This window comes from Xenopus laevis, chromosome 8L (genome assembly GCF_017654675.1).
Source record: "Xenopus laevis strain J_2021 chromosome 8L, Xenopus_laevis_v10.1, whole genome shotgun sequence".
Lineage (NCBI taxonomy): Eukaryota > Metazoa > Chordata > Amphibia > Anura > Pipidae > Xenopus > Xenopus laevis.
The window spans coordinates 88999930-89024206 of NC_054385.1; the positions used below are offsets into that span (position 1 = coordinate 88999930).

Below are 24277 nucleotides of genomic sequence, written 5' to 3' on the forward strand. Positions count from 1 at the left end.
ATTTATTAATAAGGATTTGGATTTTTGCCCAAAACGTCCAAAATAGTCGGATTTTCCAGCACAGACTACAGAAAATTCCAAATAGGATAGGGACCTCTCCCATTGACTTATATACAACCTTGGTTAGTCTGAGATGCTAGATTTTCAGATTTGGACTTTTTCCATACTCGGGGTATAATAAATCTCCACAAAAAAAATCGTATTTTATTGTTGAAAAACTTGAAATTTTCGAGTTTTTTGGATTCGGACTTTGATAAATAACCCCCCTAGACAAGGTGTGTCACTCTTATGACAATAAAAGTATTACCACTTTAGAAATTTAAGAAGTTCTAACAGATTCCATTTACTGAAAGCATAAACCTATTATAATGTAGCCACAGCCATTGTGTCTGATAGCCGCTCTGAAGAATTCATCCTGTGATTAATATTTCAATCGGAACAACGTTTGTGCATACAGTAAAATATTTCTTAGTAGCAACAGTCTTGTAGATGGCCAAAATAGACAGACTGCTGGCCATTTTTAATGTATGCATTGTAGACCAAATTGGCCAATACAGGCTTACCGTAGATCTCTTCTGATCATGACTATTGTTAAATAGTTTTGCAGGGGAGAGAGAATCTCTTTTAACATGTGTTTTAATTCTTAGGGTTCATAGAGAGTTATGAATGCTTAAGGTACAAGTGGGCCCAGCTCTTATTGTTGGACACTATAGCAGGTTCCCACAGATTAAGTTTAAGGACAGAAAACATCTCTTAAAGGAAAACTATACCCCCCAAACAATGTAAGTCTCTATAAAAAGATATTGCATAAAACAGCTCATAGTGTATGTAAGACCTGCTTCATGTAAATAAACCATTTTCATAATAATATACTTTTCTAGTAGAATGTGCCATTGGGTAATCATAAGTAAAAAAAAAAAAAAAAAAAAAAAAAAAAGGGCCACGCCCTGGGCTCATACGATTTACAGTGCACACAAACATGCCAAACAAACCATACTTGTTAGGTCACATGAGCCAATTAACAGACAGAGTTGTGTATTTTGCTTCAACACTTCTTCCTGTTACAGTTAGAGTTTCTGGTCAGGTGATCTCAGTTTAGTATTTCTGGTCAGGTGATCTCTGAGGCAGCACACAGACCATCACGAAATGGTGGTTCCAGGCAAGAGATGTAAAAGAACAATATTTACTTAAGTATACAGTAAGTTTGGTAAGATTCTTTAAGGTCACTTAATATGATATAAACTGTTGCTTAAGTATTCATTTTGGGGGTATAGTTTTCCTTTAAAGAAAAATGGCTTTTTATTTCAGCCAGCAGCAACAGGAAGAAAAACAAAGACAAAGTTTTATTCCATAAACATAAAATAGCTTTCAGCAGCAATAACAGTTCAGTAACAACTTAAAGACAAAGAATTACACACCTCCACATGGGTAACAGTGTGTGTACAGGCACAAAGGTTCTACTGTGTTGGGTTCACAGACCTCTCTCTCTCTCTCTCTCTCTCTCAGTCAGAGCTCTTGAGATACAGAGCAGCCTGAGTTTTAAGGGCTACTGATTAGACACCTAAGACTAATCACACCCAGCTGGTCAGCCTGTAGCACCTCACTATAGTATTATCCTCAAGCAGGTGAATTTGAATAAAACGAGGCACGCGTTTCTGTAGGCATAAGGTCCAGTTACACTACCCTGGACTAACATTATGGAAGTGATGTTGCCTATCAGCAGCCTATCAACAGAACAATGAGATGCAAATAAGGTACCGTCTCTTTCTGAAGGATTCAGCTACTTGAACTGACAGCAACTACATGTTTCTATGCTGTTACCACTGCTCTTCTTTGGGCTAATATCACATGATGGTAGAAAATTGTACTGTGTTTTAGCTAGTGTGGAATGAGCAGATGGGACTTTTTTTGTAGAATGCGATCGGGAGAGGGGTCTGGGCTGGTGGTGGCACATTAAGGGTTGGGCCCACCAGGGTTTTTTCCCAGTGTCCTGCCGGGCCAGTCCGACCCTGATTTTAAGGTATTTTGACTTTGTTGCCTGTCTAGAGTGAGATTTGCTGTGGGCAACAAAAAGGCCCATCTGCTATTTCCATAAGGGCTACAGCACATAGGATGCAGGGCTGATGCCACCCTAGGCATTGGATCTAAACACTTCCCTTACGTTGTGCATGTGACGTCAGCGAGTCGTGCGCATGATGCCACATGGTGGAAGTGACATTAGTGCATCGTGCACGTGACGTCACTTCCGCAATATTCCTCGGGCTCCCCTACCCCTCACCCCCCAAGCTCCGTCACCAGATTTCCCTCAGCCTAGCCCATGCTTCTTCCCCGAGGCAACTTACCTTGTTAGAAGGTAATTATGCAGTTCAGTTGGAAATTTTCATTTTTGCAATAGTGCTCCTTTGAGCTTGTTTCTTCCCACAGCTTTTGTGAGGTAATACTGATAATTTACAGACATAATATAGCTTATTGGGGGTACTGTTTTATCCGCATCAATAGAAATATTTCATCTGACTACTTATTGATATCCAATTCTGCCTGCACCTCTTTTCTCAATGCTAAATACCGTCCAATCTAAAGTGTGGAGGTGGATTTCGTCAGGGGCAGACAACGATTTTTTTTTGTGGAACAGAAATGGTCACTTATAACTCTTTGATGGAATAAGAACTCCCTCTACTGTACAAATAGTATGCAACAAATATAGTTCTTGTCAGTGATATATTTCTTGTGAGCGAAAGATGCATGTAATAGAGAGATGCACCTTTATCACTGCATATGAATTTTTACTGGGGGTTGTTCCTAGGGTTGCCACCTTTTCTGTTATACAATACTGGCCTTCCTATATATTTATCTTTTTTGCCTATTAATAACATTGGGATCAGCCATCATTTTTACCGGCCAGGCCTGTAAAATACCGGCCAGGTGGCAACCCTAGTTGTTCCTCTTCTCTTTTACAGCCATGTAGCAAAAAGGGTCTGCAGGGAATTGTGTTGCCCTTCTTCCTACTCAGAGAATTATCAGTGAGGGAATATGCTGTTAGCTATTTAGGAACACCCTAATAGATATCACATAGTCAGTAAAAATATATGCTTTTTCCCTATGTTATTTAAAGAGAAGAAAGACAAATATATAGGAAAGCAGAATTATGATTCACCATAGAATCAAAGGAGCAGTGTAACCGCATGGTTTGCTGGTGTTCAGTGTTGGGCCTTACAACTGTTATGAAAATATTTGACTCTTTTCATTTTTTTTTTAATTATGTTGTTCAATTAGTATCAAATTTTATCAGACTGTTTACTATTTAAATGTTAACAATAAATGTAAATTCCGAGTAATGGAAAATGTGAAATAATCTTGGAAGAATAATCTGTTCTGTTTGTTTAATGGGCAGAGCCTCCTCTCAGTACAAGTACAGCACAAGTAGCTAAACATAAGTTCTGATTATGACCTAGTGCCCACAGTTACAGCTTTCTGACTGCAGAGGGGGCAATTCCTCTATCTTCACAAAACAAGCTGACCTTGAAAAACCTGAAACTTTAACACTAGGTTTGGCATATCACATTGTTTTATTTTAATTGCTCTCAGTGCCAAACATAAGGCTCTTTTTTGTTATTGTGCTGTTTATTTAAGTGTTTAAGGGGCCATGACAGACGGAGCGATTGAGACAGATATTGGTAGAAGGATTCTGTTTGTATTTTAGTCCTTCACCAGTACGTATATTACTCAGACAGATGTTTGTAAAGATGGCCATAGATGTACAGATTATAGCCTAAAGTTGGACAAACAATCATCTGTGCCAATCTTCTGACCTGCAACTAATAATTCAGATTAATATAAAGTAGCAAAGCGCACAAATCACACAATGCCCAGGTCATTAATTGACAGGCAGCAATCGTACAAAAGTTATGTCTGACGTATTCTAGTGACAGTCTCCTATTGTCAGATAGGCAATACATGCAGAAATATTATTGGTAGCTGATATAATTATTTTAACCTGTCAGATCGACTAAACGACAGTTCGCCATGGCACAAAAAATGTCGGGACAATCCACACAATGTCTGAAAATCGTATGAATCGAAGGTTTGTATGTAATATCTTTGCGTCTATGGCCAGCTTTAGTCAGCACTGCAAAGAAAATTACTGGCACACAAGGTAATGCTGGCAGCTTTGCAACATATCGGAGTTAACCCCTTTATCAAGCATGGGATTAACCCCTTTATCAAGCATGGAGTTAACCCTTGAAATGTTGCATGCTGCAATAAACCTATAAGCAAGGGTTTTTTCCTGCCAGCATTACCTTGTGTGCCAGCGATTTTCTTTGCAGTACATTGGAAGTGAGGTGGGTGATACCTCCATCACTGGGCACCAAGGAGTCATATTTTAGGAAGGCCAGGGTGTTCTTTTGCATCCAGATACTTTTCCAGCTTTAGACAGCAGCCAGTGCCATGTGCCATATACAGTATGATTAAAATAGTAGGCAAAAAATATGGTCAGCACAAGCTCTATGCATTACAGTCATGTTGAACAAGGGCGTATACAGCCTTTTAAATGTATTTAAATGTAATTATATTAAAAAATATTTTAAAGCAATCAGGCATTCAAGACACTGGCCATCTAATTTCAGCCAGGATTAAAATAGTTTCAAATCTTTATTGACATATTCATAAAAAGCATCTGGAGTCATGACTATCATGACTAACTTGGATATCTCTCATTTTCTTGACTGTGAAATCGCAAACCTTAAACTGAAGTGACCATGTAAGCTTGAATGACCTGTTTTCTTCAGATTTACCTTTCAGAGCTTCTTGCTAACTGAGTTGGTTGAGGGCAACTATTTTGAATAAGTTATATAGTGCAAACTGCCCCTGTGTATAAATGGAACTGAGCATTTAGTGTAGAGAGCCCAGAATGTATACGTATGTTGTACTGGCCCCAGTCTTATTTTAACCCTGCCTACAAGGTCAAACAACCTTTACACAAAACTGGTCTGATAACTCTCATCTTTTGATCACCACAGTCATTCCTAAATGGAACAAAATAATCAAAATGTCTTTGTCCCTTAACCCAGGGAGTTCCAACCCTAGAAATATGTGTATAATAGCACCATGACAAGGCATCAAGCTTAAAATACTGAGTTGTTCTGGGGAAATACCTGCTAAACTAGTTAAGAGTGGATTATAGATTTATGAATCCTCCAAGTTGGCATCACAATCCTCTGTTGGTCCATTGTTAAACCGAGTTATTGTTCCTATTTTAAATAGTTTCTGGCACCTGGGAACCAACATTCACCTCAGATCCCCCCAAAGTATATGTTAAAAGGCTGCCAGAGAAGTAAATCCTAAATTATGTTTTCTTTGTTGCAAGAAAGGTCATTCATAAACCTAATATGTACCTTACAGACAATATAAGCCCAAATATAGTGTAATGTCATAACTTACCTAGAAACCCTTCCAAAATGACTATATGGGTATGGGATCTCTTATTCCGAACCCTGTTATCCAGAAAGCTATGATTTATAAGAAGAACATCTCCCGCAGACTCCATTTTAAAGGGATCCTGTCATCGGAAAACACGTTTTTTTCAGTTAATAGTGCTACTCCAGCAGAATTCTGCGCTGAAATCCATTTCTCAAAAGAGCAAATAGATTTTTTTATATTGAATTTTGAAATCTGACATGGGGGCTAGACATATTGTCAATTTCCCAGCTGCCCCCAGTCTAGCGAAATCTGACCAATCCTTCGAAATTATTGTGCGGTTAGTGGGATCCGAATGATCAAACATCTTACGATTTTTTGGCCGACATCAGAAAATTGATTGGCCAGGTTAAAAAAATCTGGCAATTTGTTTTCCTGGCAAATTGGTCTTTTTAGTTGATGGACAATTCATACGATTGTACGATCGTTTCGAGATAATCGAGGTCTCACGATGACGATCGGCTCTTTTAAAAATCTCAACATCTATGGCCAGCTTTAAGGTAAATTGATCCAGAGTATGGAAAGACCTCTTATCTGCAATACCCCAGGTCCCAAGCATTCTGGATAATAGATCCTATACCTGTGTATGGACATCATAAAATCAATTACACTGTGCTGGTTTGAATTTGGTTTAGTAATGTATGCTACAACTTTGGCATTATGTTTCTTTACCGTTATCAGTGCTAGGAATTGCGAACATTATTGCCTTTCCTTGGAAAAGGAAATTCACATGGCCTACCTAGAGGCTCACATACGCCCTGGTCAAAGTTAACTAATTCAAAACAGACATTCCCCATGTTACCTACAGACTCTTAATGCAACCCATGTTATTCAACCATACTCCAAGTCTGATTTAATTTTGTGGTTAAACATTTTATTTTTTGTGTCCATGCAACCCCCTTGTAACCCGAGGCTACAGACCCTAGCATAGTTCTGCTATAAAAATCAAGAAACTCAAGAATGCTTTTGGAAGTACTTAAAAAATATAGAGTGGCAGCAGTTGAATAGACAGTGGCATCTCATTGGCAAATAGGAGCAATTGGAATGGCCATTGTATCTTATTTTTATATTTCTTTTGTATTAATCTTATTTAAATATTCCTTTATTCCATTGTTTCTATGAAGATTTTATCAAATCAGATTGCAGCCTCTGCCTTGTTTAACTGGTTGGTTCTCACTTCTTTCCTTATCTTCTGCCTTAGCCCTTCTTTTAATGTGATAATGCCTTTACAAGTAGCAAGTAAGTAGCAAGGGGCATTGCCTGGAATGCAAGGCTGCATCCTCGGATACTGTATCATTGGGTAAGATTAGCTGGAATTGTCAGGGCTCAGAGTGACTCATCAGGTGTGTATGACAGGGGCTCTAGATGGTTTCATGTCCTATGTGACACCAGAAGGGTGGTGACAGCCCTGAAATGGTTAGAGTGGGGACCCTTTGAATTCTGTTGAAGTGGCTTCAATAGGACCAAAACGAAAGGGCAAGTGCACATAAGAAGCTTAAAGCTCCAACAAGATCCGTTACATTTAATTTATTATCTAAGTTTATCATGCACTACAAAAGCCAATAATTTGGCAAGGTCCCCAAATTAGTGGATTTTTGCGTGATTTGGCCACCCATGAATGTGCCACTGGGTCTATGTAGATCTGTAGGAGGGGGCCTGTGTTAATGCCAATATTTTTTAATGGTTTTTCTTCAAGGATATTAGTTATTGCTCTTTGTTTTCAGAAGAATTTGTCTACTGGAGATTTCTCATTGGAGCAACCACAATGACTTGCTCTTATACTTAAAGGGGATGTAAAGGCAAAAAAATTAAATCCCACATTTACTTTATTTAATGAAAAAAAAAAACCTCCAAATCTCCAATATGCTTTAAATTAAAAAAATGTGTACCGTTTTTATAAGAAACCTGACTGTTAACTTGTAGAAAACTTCTTTTTTTTAATTTTTGAACATACATAATTTGTTATTTAAAAAAATTAAACTGCTTTTTTTCATTGAATCCAAAAAAAGAAAGAAAGAAAGAAATCTGACTGTGCAGTGAAATTCTCCCTTCATTTACTTGATTTTAGTACTGCGGTTAGGAAACTTCAGACATTCCCTAACTGCTCTGCAGGGAAAGGATCATACTCTTAAATGGAAGGGGGAGGGACTTCCCAGAACTCGAGCAGTTTTGTTTGTTTCCTGGTACAGCCAGCGACTGTGTAGGGATTCATATCCGCAGCAGAGCAAGTAAATTAAAGGGGAATTTAACTGCATACAGTCAGGTTTCTTATAAAAACTGCACAGATTTTTTAATTGAAGTATATTGGGGATATGTTTCTTTTTCAATAAAGTACAAATTGTATTTTATTTTTGTTTTAATGTTTCCAACTACAGCTGCAGGGACAAAGATCATGCAGCCAGATTCAAACAGATAAACTGAGATTCGATTTGGAGGATTTTTTTGCTGCAGCCACTGGTTATGGAGAAAGTTTGTATTAAACAATACAAAAACGGTAAAATCCACATCAGATTACATGAAACCACAGGACCCAATGCAGTCTACCTATTCTGATTATTAATCAGTCTTGCTGTATCAGCTTCTATGGCAGATATTTGCCTTGTGCTGTTTTGATCATTTATGACGATCTCTCCCAATAGCAGCCCAGACCACACTGAGCATGTGCACAGTCTTGGTCTTGCAGAGATGTTTAACAAAGTTAAAAGATGGTGACCCCCTGTGGCCAACTTTTGAAAACATAAATCATTTGTTTTATTAGGCTTCTGGTGTAGTAAATTCATGTATATGTTTAGTTTACAAAATACAGCATTTCTAGCAGTTTTCTATTTTAGACTTTAGTTTACCTTTAAACTTAAATTTGGTGATAAAGTCCAGCCATGCAAAATGAACTATGCCAGTCTGGGTTACATATGTAGAAATGCAAGCTTGAATAAATTACATATTTCTGTTTAACCATTTACATATGTGTCTTGGGGGTATCTGTCTGGAACATTTCCATTCAATTGTCTCCCTCATCCCGTCTTTGATATGACATTTCTTCCTGCAGTAACTCGCCTCATAATCGTTTCATAGGTGATTCATAGAAATAGTGCTCACATCACTGATCGGGTTTCAGGGAGTAACTTCAGAAAGAGACAGATTAATGAGGGAAGTTCTCAGATTAACACAATAGAAAAATACCAATTTCTCAGTGTTTCCTGACTCCTCTGCCACCTGTCAGACAAGAAGTAAATAAATGTGCAGCAGGTTGGAGCTCCCTGGTACTGAGCTAAACTGCACGGCTATTGTCTGATTGTTGATAGTAACATTTCCTGTTACACACAGTGCCCAGAATAGTGCAACTATGACATGTGTGTGAAGTTCCTTCAGAAACTAAATAGCTCTACATTTGACTTTTTTAATTTCTTATATATTTCATAATAGGCAAGTGAGGTCCCTCTAGGTCAGTGTTCTTCAAACAGTGGCTTGCGAGCAACATGTTGCTCACCAAAACCCTTGGATGTTGCTCCCAATGTCCTCAAAGCAGATCCTTATCTTTAAATTCCAGGCTTGGAGGCAAGTTTTGGTTGCAAAAAAAACAGGTGTACTGCTAAACAGACTCCTGTAGGCTGCCAGTCCACATAGGGAGCTACTAAATACCAATCACAGCCCATAATTGGCACCCCAGGGACTTTTTTTCATGCTTGTGTTGCTCTCCAACTCTTTTTACATTTGAATGAGGCTCACAGGTAAAATATATTGGGGACCCCTGATCTAGGTGATGCATCCAGTGGCCCTGGCCAATTTGTCACCCGTGTAAACCACTTCTCCCACAGTTTTTGCCTTTTTTAGCAGCTGACTTTCAAATCATTCTTGCGCTGATCACTGATATTGATATTTAGGGGCCGATTCACCAAGGGTCGAATATCGAGGGTTAATTAACCCTCGATATTCGACTGGGAATTAAAATCCTTCAACTTCAAATATCAAAGTCGAAGGATTTTAGCGCATATAGTTCGATCGTTCAATCGAAGGAATAATCCTTCGATCGAACGATTTAATCCAACGATCGAAGGATTATCCTTCGACCAAAAAAACGTAGGAAAGCCTATGGGGACCTTCCCCATAGGCTAACATTGACTTCGGTAGCTTTTAGATGGCGAACTAGGGGGTCGAAGTTTTTTCTTAAAGAGGCAGTACTTCGACTATCGAATAGTTGAATAGTCGAACGATTTTAAGTTCGAATTCTTCGATTCGAAGTCGAAGTCGTAGTCTAAGGTCGAAGTAGCTCATTCGATGGTCGAAGTAGCCCAAAAACACTTCGAAATTCGAAGTTTTTTTTACTTTGAATCCTTCACTCGAAGTTAGTGATATATTATTATTATTATTATTATTATTGCAATAGCGATTTAAAGGGACAAGGACTATTCCTAGTATTGTCAATAAAATATGGAAAAACTGCAGTTGCACCTGTTTTGCTGTAAGTGATATGAGTCCAAATGTGTAGTAGAGTGGTGTAGTTCTGCAGAACATATATTGCAGGGATGGCAAGAACTGAGAGTATACTCAGAGCCAGTGTCCCACAAAACAAAGCAAAAAAGCACAATCAGCTATCCTTAATCTAAATGACCCATGGACATTTACTGTACTTACCATAGGAGGGTTAGCTGAGGCAAAGTGAAAGGATGCCTTGAACTGCAACAATCGACATCAATACAGATCCCTTATACAAAAAGCCATTATCCAGAAAGTGCAGAATTACGGGAAGGCAATGTTCCACAGACTCCATTTTAATCAAATAATTTACATTTATTTATCTGTAATAATAAAACAGTACATTTTACTTGATTCCATCTAAGATATAATTCATCCTTATTGGAAACAAAACCAGCCTATTAGGTTTACTTAATGTTGAAATGATTTGAAACAAACTTAAGGCATGAAGTTCCAAATGACAAAATCTGGAAAACCCCAGGTCCTGGGCATTCTGGATAACAGGTCCCATAACTGTATTTTATATTGAGTAACTATGTGATGAAAATATGCATTTTTTTAGCTTGTGACTTTGAAACCCTCTCTTGGGCTGATCACTGATATTGATTTAGATCACTCCTTATATCTTTATTGCACTATAGCGATTTAACAGGGACGACGACTTTTCTCAGTATCGCCAGTCAAATACTGGAAAGCTACAGTTCCCCGGACCCGGCCGCCTGCAGATCACAAATGCCAAGTGCGGAGACAAAACTGGATGTGAATGTGGAAATGACTTGGTGAGACCGTTTGCTGAAGTAGTTGCACTATAGTGTGTATAATAGTAAAGTAGAGTGTAATATGAACATGTGTATTCTTTTTATAGTTCCTTGGAGAAATCTGCTCCAGCCTGCTGAGACACTATAACAATAAATGTCCTGAAGTCCCGTGCACAAATCCCTTGCAGCCAGTCGGCCATTGCTGTGAAATATGTGGTACGTGGGGGTTAAAGGAACTAATCTTTACAGATGCAAGAAAAAAAGGCAAAGTCTATAGAAACAAAATTCGCCTTAAATCTATAAGGAAGGAAACCTCAATTTCCCATAATCTGGAGTTATTTTCTCTGGTTCCTAGTATCACAATGTGCTTCCAAGAAGCAATGGTCTATTCCAGCAGTTTGAATTTGATCACATTTACTAACACATTCCTGACAATTAGGAAGCAATTGGCACTAAATCTTTTGGCTTTTCTAAATGTCATTTGTCACAATTGATTTTGCTCCTTTGAGCAGCGCCGAAATCTAACATGCGATCCACAAAGTCCTCAAAAATGTTAAAATGAACACAATGCACCAAATCTATATCGTTTTCATTATCAGTAGCTATCTAGTAATTTGAAAAAAATATTTGTTGGAAGGCATAGACAACAATTCCATGGAAAACTGAAAACAAATGATTATATGAAAACATAGATATACAGGTAAGAGATCTGTTACCCGGAAACCCATTATCCAGAAAGTTCTGAATTACGGAAAGGCCATCTCCAATGGACTTCATTTCGTCCAAATTTTTTAAAATGATTTCTTTTTTCTCTGTAATAATAAAACAGTAGCTTGTACTTGATCCCAACTAAGATAGAATTAATCCTTATTGGAGGCAAAACCAGCCTATTGGGTTTATTTAATTTTTACATGATTTTCTAGTAGACAATATGTATGAAGAGAGAAATAATGGAAAGATCCGTTATCTGGAAAACTCCAGGTCCCAAGCATTCTGTATAACAGGTCTCATACCTGTATTTGAAAATAAAAAAGTGCTCAGAACTAGACATGCATACAAATATAAAACAGAAATATATTGGGTTTAATGGTACCCACTGAATATAAAAAGCAGTAATGCTCCTCTTTCAGATGAGGACTAGACTAATATGAGCAAAGGCTGCACTCAACTGGATAAAAGAGTTTAATGGATATAAACTAACTACCATCAATTTCCCATTTCTAAATCTTTAAACTATGCACAGAAGCAGCCATTTAAGCAGATAGAGGTGAGGCCCAGAAGATGGATTTCAGCTGATTTGTAGTCTGTGTACTATATGTGAGCTTGTTAATCATTGGGGAATAACTTTTTGTGGGTAACTTATTGTACTCCTTTTGTTTGTAGGGGCCACTGTCTCTCTAGAACACACATCTCAGTTTGACTTGGAGAACTATCGTAATCGGCTCACGCACACTTTCCTCAGCCTGGTAAACAGTAATGATTATACCAAATTGTACCCCTTGCAATTAATTATTGTCTTTCAGTTTTACAAAAGAAACCTCACAGGCCATTCAGTTCTGCATGTAACGTGTCTTGAAATTTATGTCTGCTAAGCATTTTATAAAGAATATTGTCTTTTTTCCAGTGGAACTCGGATTAAAAGGGACCTATAATTTTTTTAACCATATCAGTCTGATTAAACCGAGTTTAAGAAATACATATTTTTAATTTTTACTCTGTGATTAAACATGTTTATTACACATAGCAGCACTGGCGATGTAACTTTGTTGCCTGAGGATTCTCTAATGAGCAGGCTTAAAAGAGCCAATAGTAGACCAGCAGTGAATACAGTTATTTCCTTTGGGTATTTTTTTTTATTTCCTGTTTAACTGGCCCTTTAATAATAGCATTTCGTGTATCCATATACTGAAACTGTGATGTTTACAGCAGCTTCTTTATTTTGTCAACCAAATTTCTTGTGTATGTGTCATTCTACAAAGGGAAATAACTACTGGTAGGTAGAAATAGCTAGGAAGTTATTAGCTGTATGTGGTATGAGTGTGAATCTTCCTATAAAGTCACAACACCACATAATGTTTATCAATGTGAGAATTTAGCGAAGCGGATCAGTAGCAATAAGTAGCTTGTGGCAGGAGAAACCAAAGTCCCAATATTTTTTTCTCTGTCCCGGTAGAATAAATATTCGGGCGTTAAACTGGCCATCTCCAAAGTACAAAAGCTTCAGACTGTCCTAGGAATAATACCTCGTGGTTCCATCCCTGAGATACAGATTGTGATCATTGATGATAAAAATGGGTCTCAGACAGGAAGTGATGCACAGCAGCTTGCTTATGACATCATGTCGGACATACAAAACCATGGTAATGATTTGCTTTAACACATTATTGTTTATTCTTGCTGACTTTGTTGTGCTCAGTTGCTCTCCTGTTTTTCTAATATGATATATAGGGATGTAGCGAACTGCCGAGTATGTGTTCGCGAACGCCGTTCGCGAACACCGGCAAAAAATGCGAACAGTTCGCGAACAGTTCGCGAACTTCGAACATCCGAAAATCGTTCGATTCGAACGATCGAAGGATTTTAATCGTTCGATCGAACGATTTTCGTTCGAATCGAACGATCGAAGCCATTCGATCGAATGATTTCATTCAATCCAATGGCTTCGATCGTTCGATTCGAACGACAATCGTTCGATTTTAGCGGTCGAATGGTCGAACGATTTTGACGCGAACGCCTATTGGCGAACGTCGCGCGACGTTCGCGAACTTGCGGCGGACGCGAACAGTCGAAGTTCACGCGAACTAGTTCGCCGGCGAACAGTTCGCTACATCCCTAATGATATATAGACAGTTCTGTTAAACATGTTCTCTCTGTGATCACCATGTTACAAATCACACGGGTAAGTGAGGAGTCAATCACCAAGTTACAAGTTAGAACTTCACAACTATATTATCCAAAATCCCCATTAATACCACAGAGTACACACACTCGCACAATTTTTTTGTCATAGTTTAAGGGATCCAGATGTAAAATTCATACAAAATGAATTCTAAAGCAGACCACAGATTTTTATATTATTTGCATTGAGGGATAAATAGACAAATGTCCCTAAAAGAAGCGATAAAAGCTTTTAGCCAATGGCAGCAAGCAGCTACTGATATCCCGGTAAGAAAACTTTTACCATGAGCATGATGCACGGTGACAAATTTGGCATTTGGACAAAATAGGAGCTTGTGTAACAATTGTCGCTGGCCATTGACTCAGGCCCGGATTTGTGGCAAGGCCCCAAAGGCCCGGGCCTAGCGGCACGTTTGTAGTAGCATGCCGCCCAGCCACGTCTATATTTCCGGGATCCAGCAGGACACCTGTGGTGGAGTTACAGTGGGAAGGAGTGGTGAGTCTTTGTTGGGAGCTGCAGTAGGAGAGACGCGCACGCGTGCATCTGTGATGTGCGTTGGGGTAGTGCATGCTTGCGCAGCAGTGGTAGTGCACGTGTGTCGGGGGCACAAAAGTCGCCCGACCCAGGGGCGCCTTTTTACAAATCCGGCGCTGCATTGACTTCAATGCGTTTCGCGGAAGAATGGGACAAATTCGCTCATCACTATAAATTAACATTCATCCTAGATCTCAGGGGCAGCCCAGCAAATTTGTAAAATCTTCCTTTGAGCTTTCAGTTCAGTTAATTAGTTGTTGAGAAAATGACGCTTTATTATACAGATCATTATCATCATTAGTCTGACAATAAAATTAAATTGTTTTTATAAGGTATTGTTGCCCTGGACTGGTAAAACTGGTGTGTTTGCTTCAGGAACACTGTGGTTTATAAATAAGTACTGTGGTTTATAAATAAGCTGCTGTGTAGCCACAGGGGGCAGCCATTCCAGTTAAAAAGGGGGCTAAATGGCACAGGTTAAATAAATAGATAAAATGAACTGTGCCAAGATCTATTTAAATTTTTAATAAATGTGCCTGGAAAACAAAGGTCCCCTTGTCCCTAAGTCTGAGGCTAGGCAATGACGGATGCAGTGTCTCTCTCAGCTTTATTTTTCTGGAAAGTCAATGGGGCGAAAATTCACCAGCTTCGTGCACATGTTAACACTTAGCCTGGACAACGCTAATTCACGAAGATCCGAAGTTGCACACAGGGTACCGAACGCTGGTGAAATTACGCTCAGCAGTTCGAAGTTACGCTAGCGTTGGCTAATTAGCATACGGCTAACTACAATGGACGTATATGCTGCAGCAAATACATTACACTACACAGGGCCAGGGAACCTTAATACAATTATATATAGTTGTTATATTGCCCTACACATGGGCCCACAGTATAGTTTAGGTGCCATATGTTTATGCCAAAATTTACAATCTTTTTCAGTCTATCACCCTTTAAATAGGAAAAAACGTGAGCATTTTTTGGGACTTAGAAAAATGTTCAACTTTTTTTTTGAGGAACTCCTATTTACCCTATTGCACTTTGCCTGGTCTGAGGTGGCGAAGGCAGGTCTGGTAAAGCCTGGCGTTAGAGTGCAAAGTTGAGCAAAAGATGCTTAAAATTAGTTACTGTATAGCATACTAAAATTTAACTAAAAGGTGTACAACACTTTTAAGGGTTTAACTACTGGGGAATCTTAACGACAACTCCCCATTTCAATGGTTTCTTTTTACACTGCAGGGCAGAGTTTTGGTATTATAAAAGGAACATTGGTATTGGCTACAGGCAGCAGCACAAGTGCCCACAAAACTGACATACCGGTGGGGACCATCTTTGCAAGTGTCATTGGAGTCATTATTTGTGTGGCTTTGATTGGAGCAACCTACTTCCTCTACAGAACAGGATATATAAGGTAACTTGATTAGTAGGGTAATGCCTGCATACAGATCATATGTACACTATAAAGTATATGATTACTTATTTAAAGGAGAACTAATGTGCAAATGAAAATTTAATATGAGCTTCTTCATACAGAAATAAGAAACGTTCTGAAATTCTGTCTCGTTTCTGTTTGTTTAGACTGCCATCTTTAGATGCAGTAACGTTTAGATGGATGAGAAACAGAACTCAAGAAGGAGTTGCCCATATGGAAAGAAAAGGATTTGAAAACCCAATATTTGATGGTACACCAGATAACTCAACTGTAAGTATCTCAGTGAAGACAATTTGGCTTCCTAGTTAAGCTTGATGAGAGACTCATGTTTGTCTGGAAATAGTAGAAAGAAGGCAAAAGAAAAACATGATGTTACTGAAATGAAAGCGGTTTGCAGACATTGTTTATATTTGGTCAGGCCACGCCCTCATCTACCCTCTCACAAAGGATTTTACATGATATCATTATAAATATACCTGTATCTGGATGTCCAGTATCTAGTGGATATTGTGGCATAAACTATATCTTGGAGAACAGAGCAGAACACTCCAAGCAACTCCATGACTGAATTACACAAGTCAGGGAAGGAAATTTCCAAGTGCAGTTAAATTAATCATTAAGAGATAAAAAGAGCATGGCACAGCTGTAATACTGCCAAGAGCAGGCCCTCCACTATAAGCAAGTGATGGTGCAGGAAGGAGACTAGAGAAGGAGGCCACCAAGACACCTATGACAATGTGAAGCAGTTTAAAGCTTCATTGGCTGATTGAAGAGACTACACATACAACTGTTGCCCAGGTTTATCACAAGTTGCAGCTCTATGGGAGAGTTGCAAGAAGAAAGCTGCTGATAACAAACTCACATGACATCTCAGCTACGGTTTGTAAGAAGCACAAAGGAGTCTATGCAGTCAACTGGAAGAAGGCTGTACAGTCTGATGAGACAAAAATTGAACTGCCATGGTTGGATTAAACCTATCACTGTACATCATCATTAACAAACCATCCGGATGCTTTTCTGCAGCAGGTCCTGGGGACACTTGTGAGGGTACAAAGTAGAAAGAATGCAGCAAAATCCAGTGAAATCCTGGAGGAAAAACTGACACAGACTGCAAGAACCCCGAACCTTGGAAGAATATGTCTTCCAGCAAGACAATAACCCCAAACATGAAGCTACAAGTACACCATTATGGCTTAACAACAATGTTAATGCCCAGAGTCAACCCAATAGAGAATATGTGGCTGTACTTGAAGAAAAGCCTCTCAAGAACATTCAGTTATGCAAAGTGGAATAGAGGAAACCGAATTCCCCGGATATGCAAAGCTGATAGAGACCTATACACAGAGACTGAAGACTGTGTGGAGTTATTTTTACCCGTTTGCTCAGTGGTTCAACTCCAATCCAGTCTAGGTGAGTTTCTCGTTTCAGGGTTATGCCGCGAGCTTGCACAACAAGTCATAGCAAAGCAATTTAAAACAAAGCCTGACACATTTCACTCTTCTTAAGGGCACTTAGACACAGGCTATGGCATACTGAATAGATCCAGCCAATTGTGGTAAATGGTCTTTACCCTATATATCGTGTACCATATTAATACTGCTAAAAAAACACCCAGACTCCACTCATATCTTGGGCTACCATTACAGCAACCTCAGCATGTCTACCCTTTCCCCATTACATTATCAACTAATGTTTTATTTCTCTTTTCCATAGGATGTGCCACCATTATATGAGAGAGAGGAAGCACCGAACGGGATTGTGGTCAGACAAAGCGATGTTCACTTTACTAATCCCTTATATGATGGTTCTCCCAGTGAATTTTAAGGAAAACATTAATATATTACTGGAAAACAACACAATGGAGTATAAAGCAATACAAACAATGTTCTGCTCGTGGCTTGCTAGCTATTGTGCACAAGTAATGAAACATTACGAATCATTGGGTAATGAAACAACTTATAGGCAGTGAATGGCTCTATGAATTCTTATTTGCGGGCAGTGTGTGAGAACTCCCGTCCTCTTTTTCCTTCCATTGTGACATTCCAGATTATAGGAAGATGGCAGTATGTTTTCCACATTGCTTTATATAGAGCTACACAGTTTTCACCTCCTCCTTTTCCACTATAATGAATTAGAATGTAAGCCAGATATCAATTTATATAGGTATCAACAAAAATGATTACACACACAATCCAAACAGCAGCAATAAAAGAGCCAAATCAAGATGAAAATGGTTAAAATGAAAATGAGATGTTTGCTACTTTGGTACAGATAGCTTTATATAGATCTATAACAGGTGTATATCTCACTGCGTCATTATATAATATACACAATGCAATAGAATGAACACACGGCTTTATTAAAAATATTTTTTTGGAGCAAAACAATTTTTTGGATGTGTTTTATCCCCCCCCCCAAATTTGAATACAAAAAAGTAGTATATATTGTAATCTGACATTTTTCCTCTTCGGTATACCTTAACTGATAAAGCAAAAGGGTTATGTAATAAAAGTCTCAAAACACACCCCAGGTCTATACCATTGCAACCAATCAGGGTTTTGCTTGTATACGGAGCAATAAATGAGGATGTTTAGGTTATTATACCCTTGAACAGTTTAAAGGAAGCTCTGAAAACATGAATTCTGTCAAGATACAAAATGAATGATGTTCTTGTCTGATCAAGGTAGCGGAATAAAGAACAACTACTTCACTGTTGTGGAAGTAGGTAAGGGCCTTCTCCCTAAACAGGCACCCCCTGAAATCGCTTACTTAACAAAAGGATTAACTTGTGTCTCAACTTTATTAACCATTTGAAGGGAATTGCAGTTTCGGTGAGCCATATGCTGAATGTTGAGCAGGCTTGTATATTTCCAACCTGAAAAAAATACCCAGTCCTAGAGAAATGTTTGCTACAAAGTCAATGCGCTCTCTGGCTTTGTCCCATTATTTAAGCAAAAGCTTTCACACATTCATTACTCACTCATTCTACACTGGACAAGGGACTAAAAACACACACAAAAGTGCAATTGTGCATCACTGTAAAATGTTTTAATATGTCAAGACAGACCAGTATGAACTTCCAAACTGCCCTCTGCAGATTTATTAACAGGTCAATTGTTTAAAAAAAATAATGTTCTTCCAATTTATAATTACAAAGACAACTTACATTAAAAAAGTAAAAATCAGAAAACCCCATAAGCAGTAGTGGGTGGCTCCAACACAGCCTCTTCACTCATTTTAAACAAAGGAGGAACAAATAGACGCAAAAAAAAAAAATATATATATACTGGAAACTAGATCACTTGGTTTAAAACTAAAAATAAGTGCAAGTACTATACAGTGTTTCAGAGAGGAATCATTAACTGTTGGTTTATTTCATTATTAGCCCAATAAAACCAGATTTAAATTAATGACAATCTGACTGTCATATGGCACAGAAGGCACGCTAGTGTGACAGTGACAAAATAGATATGCCAGCCACAACAAATTAATTACAAGCTTTTAATGGAACAAGGTCATGGACTGTGAAATAATAAAATATATAATACATGGAAGAATGAGATTAAATATACACACACACAGAACCACGTGGATGCATGATACTGAAGTAAAATATACATGAGTTGAGCTTTTTATGATCCATGGCCTATGATAATCATGTGTCCCTCATGCAAGCATAAATACAAATAGTCCAGCTTTATCCGGGTGATTGCAGGGTATGAGCAGAAACGAAAGTAGAAGAAAGAATATTTATACATTATGTCATTGTATGCGAGAGGGGTAAGAAGCATTCTCCTGCAATATGCCGCAGACCTTACTCCATTCCAAGGTGCTTGGTGAATAAAAGACGACAGTGGGTTAGCGTGACGTAAATCCCTTTTTGCTTCTTGTGCCCTGGAACATAGATCTAAACTAATTGGGAGTCTTTTACATTGTCACAAATGAATAGTGTATTCGTAGGCTGTATATTAAGAAGCAATATTGTTTCACAGACATAAAGAATGGGGAGGGGGTTGGTATTGTTTGAAACTGAAGTGATTGGAATGATGGACAGGTATGTATGCTGCATTATAAAGCAACTAAAAGCAATCAGAAGTTTCCTAACCCCATAACTGCCAGCTCATTAGAGTCAAGGAATGGAACGCGGAGACATGTCGCTAGATCACATACACTTCACCTGCTCTGCTACAAGGGAGGCAAACACATTCAAGACACAGGACATCTTTGATCAATTTGCACTACAGAATAAATATGCCTTAATCCTACAGACAGATATTGTGATGCTGTTTTCTTGTTGTGCGGAGACGTGAACGATCTTAAAACCCGATTTCATTGTTATGAAGGCGTCGTCTTGTGAAATACTGTTATTTGAGATAATACAAACATCTGTGCAGCTAGAGTTTTGATAAAAATAGCCAAGACTCCAGTATCAGGTTTATAACTGGGTGCAGCACAGTCAGTTGGTGACGTAGGAGAGAATGTTTGCGGTGTAAGGGAGACAGGGTGCAGGCAAGGGCACACTAGCCTCAACTGTGTTGCAACCAGGCCATAACTTCACATTCCTATGCAAAATTCCAAAATCAACCTAGCCAAATTTCCTGTTAATAAAAACAATCATCATTTTCCTAATGGAATATCCTATCTCGTGCTCGTTAGCAACACTAGTAAGCAGCCTCTTTTATTCTTTTTTTTTTGCCCCAGAGCTAGCAGCATCATACGATGGGTGTCATTTCAAAATGAAAACATTATATCCTATCTCGTCACTGTAGTGTAAAACAGAACGGAATCACTACTACAAACAGTGAATACTTTTGCATATAAAAGCTTGATCACATATATTAAACTTTTTTTTTTTCCTTTTAATTTTTAACTGTATCTACAATATGGGGTTCAGGATTTGTACAACACTAGGTGTTTCTCATCTTGGCACTAAGAGATGAAACCGATGCACCCTCCCACTGTATCACTGTTCCGGATAATAATAAGTCGCTCTGAAGCTTTGCTACGAACACTCGAGTTACGCATCGCATGCTGACTGGTCCATGCCATCCAATGTCAGCTGATTCCTATGCGGAGAATTAGGGCTCGGGGGACCACTGGGATTGGAACTGTTTGAAGGAGTGGAATGTTTTGTGGAATCTGAATCTGGCTGTAAATGCAAGAAGATGGAAAAACAACATCCATATTAATCATGCACATCTATCCAAAACAATGTCTGTTTTTTAAATGCAACTTTAATCAAATTGGTATAAATTTTTCATACCTCAAACCTAGGTGCAAATGCAAATTCTTTTCTTTGGATGTAAGCCATGGGTTATAATGAAGGGCTTTAATATAACTTATGGACACTGGCCAATGGCAGAGTTAAAGAAACTTGTCTGCCATGAAAGTGATTGTGAATGCAGCAACCAGGAGTCTCTGGGGGTCATTTCTCAACACTGGGCAAATTTGCTCATGGACAATTACCCTTAGCAACCAATCAGATAGTTGCAATCATTGTTCTACCTGCAGCTGCCTGAAAAAAGCCAAGCACTGATTGGTTGCTATGGGTTACTGCCCATTGTCAAATTTGCCCATTGTTGATGAATGAGCCCCTCTGGGTCTTGCCTGTGAGAATTGGCTCTTGCTGTGAAGTTCTAGGTTGTTCCATTCACATCAAGATGGAAGAAATGCAGTGCAAAAGTTCAATTGCCTTTGGAAACATGGCATGGCAAGCTTATAATAACTAGCTCAAGAAAGAATTTGGTTAGAAATAGAGGAAGCTCCAAGTTGTCTTTCTGCTGATTCATAACTCACTCCCTGGGCTGCTGCCACTTACCTGAGCTTAGAACCCAACTCAAAATATACTGGTTCAATCTACAAGGGTGATTAGTCATTCATTCACATTAAGTGGCATCAGAGAAACAAGTGCTTTGTGAATCAGAAAGAGTCAGCCTTGTGGCATCACCTTCTTTGACAGACATAAACTCTTTGACAGACATAAACTCACTCACTTACTTCGGTTTGAAGCTTTCCAATACCCCTACAATACAGAGCACACACAGCGTGTGCAGTGGCATGGATCATTACTGTTATAGGGCTACTCAATCTTCAGGCTTGCACAGTATATCTTTAATACTTAAAATGCAGCAATATATTATTTTAAAGCAATACTGACACGTTCCTATAAAAATCATAGAAACATGTCCGTATCAAGGAGGTGCTGCACGCTGAATATTTTCCTATAAAAGCCCCCCAAAGTGTAGCTAGACTTTGAATCTGGAAGGCCGAGATCAGTTTATTTAAAGGAACTCGGATTTACCTCTTTTTCCATATCTTGTTCAGGATCTCCTATACTTCGTGAGGATACATCTCCAGATCCTAAAAATGAATATAAGTGTTTAAATAAATAACTTGAATGGGCATTTGGAGAACGCCTGATACATCAGTTCATGTGACCAGGTTTGCACTGAAAATAGTTCCTGCCATTTCAAGTACACAGAGGCCAATAAACAGTGGCTGTGTCATCTTACCGCAGCCCCTCTCGATTTCTCAGGCCAGTGTGGGTCTGGGATAGACTATTCAGTATTGTATAATACAATATCTAAACACAGAGCATTCCTGCTTAGAACAATGTGAGGTGTTTACATTTCTGCTGCTTCTTGTCTACCCATAATGACTTGCTAACAAAATTTATGGAAATTGGTGCTGGTGCTGGTTTAAAAAGGCAACATTTTGTTCTTTCAGGAAATAATCACCCATGTGCCATAGCCCTAAGCAGTCATTTACTGAATGAAGTAGTAGTGAAAAACAAATGGAATATATCATCACATAATTCCACCTCCACGTGTTCTTGAAAGGCTATTTAATAGCATGGATGCAGTATGAAGGAGCCCAGTCTGCAGTGTTTAAAGCAGAAATATAAATGACAGGGCATACCTGATGAGGGCCACGAGATGTAAGATTTGCTTCGCTGTTGCTGCTGACGAGCAACATTGGTGGAAGGAGGACGAAGTCGCTCCCTTGGGTTTTCATCCTGAGATGACGGCAAAACACTCTGCATCACAAGGCACAGAATAAAACAGGTTACAATTCCTGTATATTTATCCACAGACGTTATTTAACAAATCCACATGAAAGAAAAGGGATGACTCATGCAATGGCTGGAAAAGAAGTTTGGAAAACAAGTGTAATGCTACCCATTTCCAGAATATCAAATATTGAACTAGCACAGCTATAGCAAATATCATAGAGCTATTGTACAGCTTTACTTGGGACTGTCCTAGTCACACTGCTTGCAACCTAATGTAATGTTCCCAGGCAGAAAGTGCCTCCCCTAAAAACAAGAAGGAAGCCAATGTTTCAGGATTTTCATCCCTGAGACATTCCTTCTGCCATTCTTTTCTGACTGGCTGCCTGCAGAATTATGAGCAAACAGCTATGCAGGGAGTCAATAATAGATTAAAAGAGATAATTAATACATGATTATTACACTGCCTCAGACACTGAAGAATTAACAAAAAGACTCAGCATGGGTTGGGCAATTTGGTTGTAAACTCACTTAATTCCAAACAAGGAGCAAGAACAGCAGAAAAAGAAAGGGATTTGTATGGCTTTAAATATAACATAGTTTCCAAAAATTGCTAAGCTTTGTGTGCTTTGTTCCAAACCGCTTTTAGATTTTCTTGAAATAAGCTGCTGTGCAGCAATTTGAGTAGAAACTGGACTGAGGAGCTGACGTTTACATATTAGCTGTGCAGAATACAGTTCTTAACCAGAGAGATAAATATGGGACAAATGGCGCTCATGGCTTTACAGGACAATAGAATAAAAAAAATTCCCCTATATAATTGGTCGATTGTAGTTTATGTGTACATGCTGGAAGAACAGATACGAACCTCAAATTATAAAAACTGTATATATAAAATGTTCACTTTATATTGATACTGATTGTTTAAAATGATATACAAAAAAACATCCAAAGATGACAGAACAAAACAGCAGCAAATACAGATATTTGTTGGGAGAGACACAAACATTGAGGTATAGCATCAGTCACAAAGGGTTAGTCAAGTCACTGGAATGATGACAACATGGAAGCGTCTGGAAATCATACACATAAAGCAAGGCTGGGGAGCACACATTAGTAACATGTACCACAAAAACAGCGACCTAAATCCATAAAAGTATGTAAAAAGCAGCAGCACCCCATGTTTAAAAGATGTTACATTTGTTACAGGAGAGTGGATAGTATAGTAGGCAGCATTGCCTTCACAAATCCTGGTGCCTTATACACCTGGGTCTGCTATGCAAACTCCCACTGACTGACACTAACCACGCCCATTCCTATACAAGCCCCGCCTCTTTCATGGCAGACCAGGGCATTGCCACTGAAACCTGCGCCTTACAGGACTCCCTCCTCACCCCCTCCCTGACTGCAGCTGTAATTAGCCCGATCATTTATTATCCTCAATTATTTAGCAGAGAAATGGTTTTAGGTAGTAACAAAAGACACACTGGTCCAGTAACTAAGCAGTTAGCACTAGATCATGTTTGGATCTCCATACCTTAAATATGCTCAAAATTATTTTAATATTAAATAAACCCAATATAATTGTTTTGCCACCAATATGGATTCATGCAGCTTAGTTAGGCTCAAGTGCAAGGTAATGTTTTTTTATTATTACAGAGAAAAGAGAAATTATTTTTTACAAATTAAAATTATTT

General features: G+C 38.6%; 2 protein-coding genes across 9 annotated transcripts in view; one reads left to right on the forward strand and one right to left on the reverse strand.

The window, feature by feature from the left end:
- amn.L (amnion associated transmembrane protein L homeolog) overlaps window positions 1-17955 on the forward strand; it is a gene marked incomplete at its 5' end in the record, with an annotated part of 50399 nt that extends 32444 nt beyond the window's left edge. Inside the window, 7 exon segments of the mRNA NM_001092600.1 lie at window positions 10590-10727; window positions 10814-10922; window positions 12090-12172; window positions 12880-13066; window positions 15379-15550; window positions 15718-15841; window positions 17285-17955. Coding sequence (NP_001086069.2) covers window positions 10590-10727; window positions 10814-10922; window positions 12090-12172; window positions 12880-13066; window positions 15379-15550; window positions 15718-15841; window positions 17285-17395 — 924 coding nt within the window. The 3' untranslated portion in view covers window positions 17396-17955.
- Window positions 17956-18597: 642 nt separating this feature from the next.
- The window catches only part of cdc42bpb.L (CDC42 binding protein kinase beta L homeolog), an 85031-nt gene continuing 79351 nt past the window's right edge, over window positions 18598-24277 (reverse strand). For 7 of the 8 annotated variants that reach the window (XM_041571965.1, XM_041571963.1, XM_041571964.1 and 4 more), the window contains 3 exons: window positions 22490-22607; window positions 21873-21931; window positions 18598-20720 (listed from right to left, as the gene is read on the reverse strand). In XM_041571965.1, coding sequence (XP_041427899.1) covers window positions 20589-20720; window positions 21873-21931; window positions 22490-22607 — 309 coding nt within the window. In that variant the 3' untranslated portion in view covers window positions 18598-20588. 8 annotated transcript variants of the gene reach the window in all.